Here is a 5,351-nt window from a genome sequence, read left to right on the forward strand (position 1 = left end):
CCCCCCCTTCGATTCAAGATCAACTGCTTATCTACCAGAAATGGCTAACAAAGACAGCTAGGAAGCTACCGCACATCGTAGCTAGGAGACTGACGGAGTAGATAGCCCCGACGCCATTACAAAAATCGCCGGTACAGCAGTGTACGCAGGCCGTCGTACCGGCTTGACTCCTACATGTGTTAACACACTCAGATGATGATAGAGTATTGCAATCACGGGCCCAGGTCTCGCTGACACCATCGATGAGTAACGATGTTTTCTGTTTTAAAAAAAAAGGTCAGATAGAGTAATAAGAAAGCACCCACAAGAAAATTAATAAGAAAAGAGAAAACAAACCAAAAAGAGACATTACAGAAAACGATTAAAACAAATAAACAAAGTTAGATACAGAAGTAAGAAGGCACTCACAAGAAAAACCGAAACCAAACAAACAACGACCAATAAAAAAAGGTAGTATTCATTCTAATTATCAGCCTTTGAATTGCACACTCATACCGTGGGGCAGGACAAATTCTGACCCTTGGATGGATTCTCAAAGTAATTGTGTAAAACAAAGAGAGAGAGAGAGGAGGAGAGAGTGAGAGAGAGAGAGAGAGGAAGAGAGAGAGAGAGAGAGAGAGAGAGAGGGAGAGGGGATTAGATACAAATGCATAACAAAAAATAACTCTATTCTCATCACAAATTGTTCAGTCATATTCATTTTAACTTTTGTTATGTTGATATTGCATTTAGAACTCGCGTTTGGATTATGATTTTTATGTCATTGTATTCCGTCCAAAGCGAGCGAGAGAAGAAAAATAAATCATGAGACGCTTCATCGAAGTAAAGATAAAAATATACTCCGGCCGAATATGGGGATTTTCTGGTATTGCTTGCCACAGTTCATCCTTTTTATATAAATTCGTGAGCAAGTGACGCCAGAGAGCAAAAATGGACACTTTGATAATTTTGAAATGTTATTTCATCATAAAAATTCACAAGCTTGGGTATACAAATAGTATACTCGGGCATCTTCATTTAAACTGATATTTTAGGCACCCTAATATGTCGTTGCCCAAATAGTGTGCTTTAATTAAACTGATATTTTAGGCACCCTAATATGTCGTTGCCCAAATAATGTGCTTTAATTAAACTGATATTTTAGGCACCCTAATATGTCGTTGCCCAAATAATGTGCTTTAATTAAACTGATATTTTAGGCACCCTAATATGTCGTTGCCCAAATAATGTGCTTTAATTAAACTGATATTTTAGGCACCCTAATATGTCGTTGCCAAAATAATGTGCTTTAATTAAACTGATATTTTAGGCACCCTAATATGTCGTTGCCCAAATAATGTGATGATTGCTCGAAAATTGACACTCTAAAAATCCCGGGGGGAAGCGCGAGCCTCTCGTACGTCTTTGACTGTAGCATAGCAGTGGAGTTGCAAATTTTTGGCATAAACGGCTTTCTGTTCACTTCTTCTTCAACTGAGGCTGAAATTAACGCACTTTGGAGGAATATAGTCAAAGAATTTAGCCAGGTTACAGAAGGTTAAGAACTCTTTCTAATGTTGAACCTTTAAAAAAAAAACCTTGCATTATATTGCCTACCTAAGCATTATAATCAACCGTATCCAATTCCTTCCCCCTAAAAAATCATTTCATAGTGTAATCATACTTATGACAGTGAATCAGCTTTATCATAAATGGATAAGGCCAAACATACTTGATCCCTAGATTTTCACAAATAAAGAGAGCCTAGGTTCCATGTTTTGTTTTTATTTACATAGAAGAGCTATTGGGTAAATTTCAACACACATTTTTGTTAAATAAAATGGCATTTGAACAGGCACTAGAGAGGCTTAAAACTTAATTAATTCATTAAAAAAATTGTTAGATAACAAATGAAAAGAAATTTAAGCGGGCCTTAAAAAAGGATAGAGAACAGAAAGAAAAACTGGACTTACAACACAACCATTTTCGCAAGTGGTGACGTTGGTTACTCCTGAGCTTCTGTCAAATGGGTCCACGCACCTCGCGTCATTCACAATTCCACCGCCAGTGGTGTACACACAATGGTAGCATGATGTCGCAGCTTCGCCGACATGAGCTGGGAGTAATAATAACAATAGTAATAATGATAATGATATCAATAGAAATCATTATAATACTAATTTTGTTTACCAAGAAAAGCAATTACAAGTTACCCATTGACACCTTGGTGGAGAGCAGGCGCGGATCCGGGATTTATTAGGGGGAGGGGGGGGGGGGAGGCCCACCTTTGAAATCAGTTTGAAATTTAGTGTGTTGAAATTTGAAAATCGTGCCGGCCGATATTTCGCTCATTTGGATTGGGGGGGGGGGGGGGGGGGGGGGGGGGGGGGGTAGTGAGTACTATTTTTTCTTCTTTTTTGCCCCCGGAAATTTGAAAATCGTGCCGGTCGCTATTTCGCTCAACACCCCACATCCCACCCAGCCCCCCCCCCCCCCTGAGCAAAAAAAAAGAGAGGAAAATTTCTAGTCACAATTAATTTTTGTTTCCTTTTTTTTACCAGGGGGGGGGGGCAGGGCCCGCTGCCCCATCCCCCCCCCTCCCCCTTGTATCCGCGCCTTGTGGAGAGTATCAAATGTGACTTGAGAATTGCACCCAAAACTGTTAAAATTATTTCAAGGAGTGGAAGTATCTTACCGAAAGAAAAGACTGCTGCCAGTAAAAAGATCAACGAAATCTTATCCATTCTGAAACGTTTTTACCTTGTCTCAGCAAAACCAATAGAGATTTCTGAAAAGACAACAAGTGCAAATGGTTAGTTTTTAAGGATCATTTCTAAGATCTATATATTTTTCATTTAGTTTACTCTTCTAGTACATGGTTCTTTTATTACACAATATCAAACATAATGATACACACCATATCTTTATGATGTGATTGACGTCATGCAGAACTTTATATTGACATCTCCCCCCCCCCCCTCAAAAAAGTTAAGCAAAAGGAAAGCTTAAATATGTATAGAAAAATAAATCAGTCATATTCTGTGTTCTATTCAAATTGTTATGACTTTATATGACACGAGATGCTTAGACAAAATGAAGAAAAAATTAAACAAGGATGAAAGCCTTGTGTTAGTAATTGGCATAATTATGCCATCATGGTGACCATATATTAGGAATACTCCCCAATGAATGAATGAATGAATGAATCTGAAACTGGGACCGGGTTAGTAATTTATGTTAAACGCTAACAGACGGTATTTCGTATTGAGCTCTATATATGAATTCAGGTTATTACATTGTTATATCAACAGTTGATTGAAGATTACTTTGGTAGTAAAAACTCCATGGGACTATATTTATTATCGCCACGGTCAAACTCATCTTTCCAATTTGTGAGGCTTTTTTTTACACTTTTTCCTCTTATAACTCAAAAGTGTAATTTATTCGAAACATGCTTTAGATAGGACAAATAGATTCCATACCCTTTGGTTTAACATATTTATTAAACCATGATCAAATAGCATTACACAGGCCTTAATATAGTTAATAAGGTTTTTTTGCATGGCATATTTGCCGCCCGGAATTTGAGAGAAATGATCGATCACATTTTAAAATATCTTTGACAAAGCGTGGTGTTCACATATTTAAATTCATATTTTCTTTTGCAATCATAAAAAGTATTTCAAAATTATTTCTGTTTCACTTTATATTTATCTATCTCCTTTTTATTAATTGCAACCATGAAGTTGGATTTCAAATACAAATATAAAGAGATCCTTTAACCATAATAAGACCGGGCCCCCCCCCCCCCCCCCCTCCACGCATATGGATGGCGCCCCGCCGCTCGCTGACTTTTCTCTTTCGAGTCTTGCGCATGTTCCCCGTATTCCAGAGGGCGTTCAAAATACGTACCCGCTGGTCCGATTTTCAATTTCTGTTGTTTAAAGTGGCATGTTCCTGCCAGTGTAGTTATCGCTGCTCTAGTCATCGCCATCTTGGTTCCGAAGATCGACTTCTTATTTGCATACAGCTGTCAATCAAAGTACGCGCGTCCTGGCCTACCTTCGCCAAACCAGCTGATCGCTGCCGATTGTGACGTCACGAAAGTGGGCGGAAACAGCAGCCGAATCTTAGAGCCGAACTGCGATTGGTATTACTTCGGTACATGTATGCGATAATCGGCATTGTGCGGGCATTCGGAACATGCCATCTGCGTAAGAGCCGTATTCTGATGGTGTCAATAGGCAGCTAGCACCGTCCGCCAGCTGGTACGTATTTTGAACGCCCTCTGGAATACGGGGAACATGCCCCTTTAACCTATATCATAATTCGTTGTATCGTTCATTGTGGGTTATCTGCACCAAACGGAAATGTTCAGCCAATTGTTTTTGTTCTGAAATGCATGAAAACACTGGCGGGCCCCTAAAACAAAAACAAAATGGGAGCTTTGGGCACTAATTTTCAAAATTCAATCGGTGACACAGTTTTGGGCATTACATTTTTAATTATAATTCCGCATTTAAAAAAAAAGATGAACACCATTTCCATGTCGAAGCCATCTGTGTACCTAACCAGACACCTAGGTTCGAAACAATAATGTATACGCAATCTACTCTTAACTTATTCAAATGAACTTTTTCCTCTGATGTCTAACTTTCCTTCACGTTTTCTCTCCATTATACTGGGTTTCTCTGTTATGTAATCGTTATATCAAGAAACATAGGCATTAATCTTACAGTAACTTGACTCTATGTCTAATGTAGCGCTCGAAACACACGCCTCGCTTTTCGGGTTTCAAGCTCGTTTTACTTTCTTTTATCATTAACTGTGCGGGCCTACAGCTACTGATATCTCTGTTGCGGGGCGGCAGGAGTGACAGACATGAGCGGTGTACAAGAACCCATTATCATTATTATCATTTACCACAATTGTAAAACTAATGGAAAGTAAAACAATTTGAATACATTTTACAAATAATTAGAGTTTAAACAAAAATCTAGAATTCCTTACCTGGTTATGTAAGTTTGCAGTGAAGGAGAGGACAGACTGAAGCTTATTTCCTTCCAAACGACTGAACGCGCTCTATTGAGATGTTACATATATATATATATATATATATATATATATATATATATGTATATATTAATAGACTGCACGCAATATGATTTATGCAAATTCAGAATAGATCTCTTCGCCATGATTGGTTGGCAAGAAGGAGCTGTGGAGTTTATGTCATCACAGAGGCGAAGCGTACGTTATCCATTCAAGAGAAGGGCAGTGGAACAAAAGGGGGTGCCGGGGGCACCGACCTTCCTCGGAAAATGAAGCATCCGAAGAGGAGGTGGTCCATGCGTCTATCCTTTTCTTGTCTC

At 38.8% G+C, this 5,351-nt stretch overlaps 1 protein-coding gene across 1 annotated transcript; it reads right to left on the bottom strand.

Moving 5' to 3' along the window:
* On the bottom strand, nt 1-5,047 carry LOC105446501. Its single transcript, XM_030976793.1, has 4 exons — nt 4,990-5,047; nt 2,675-2,767; nt 1,953-2,095; nt 1-259 (listed from the first exon to the last, which is right to left on the bottom strand). Exons 2-4 carry the CDS (start codon nt 2,721-2,723, stop codon nt 32-34), a joined length of 420 nt encoding a protein of 139 aa, XP_030832653.1. The 5' UTR covers nt 2,724-2,767; nt 4,990-5,047; the 3' UTR covers nt 1-31.
* Nucleotides 5,048-5,351: the final 304 nt, after the last annotated feature.

The sequence above is a fragment of the Strongylocentrotus purpuratus genome, unplaced genomic scaffold, assembly GCF_000002235.5.
Source record: "Strongylocentrotus purpuratus isolate Spur 01 unplaced genomic scaffold, Spur_5.0 spur5_contig_871, whole genome shotgun sequence".
NCBI lineage: Eukaryota > Metazoa > Echinodermata > Echinoidea > Camarodonta > Strongylocentrotidae > Strongylocentrotus > Strongylocentrotus purpuratus.

Excerpts from the sequence above, each read along its gene's own strand:
- LOC105446501 (XM_030976793.1), bottom strand. The coding sequence starts at position 2,723 with ATGGATAAGATTTCGTTGATCTTTTTACTGGCAGCAGTCTTTTCTTTC. Across the intron at positions 2,096-2,674 it reads GGCAGCAGTCTTTTCTTTCG|CTCATGTCGGCGAAGCTGCG; the intron begins GTAAGATACTTC and ends TATTACTCCCAG. Across the intron at positions 260-1,952 it reads CTTGCGAAAATGGTTGTGTT|AAAACATCGTTACTCATCGA; the intron begins GTAAGTCCAGTT and ends TTTTTAAAACAG.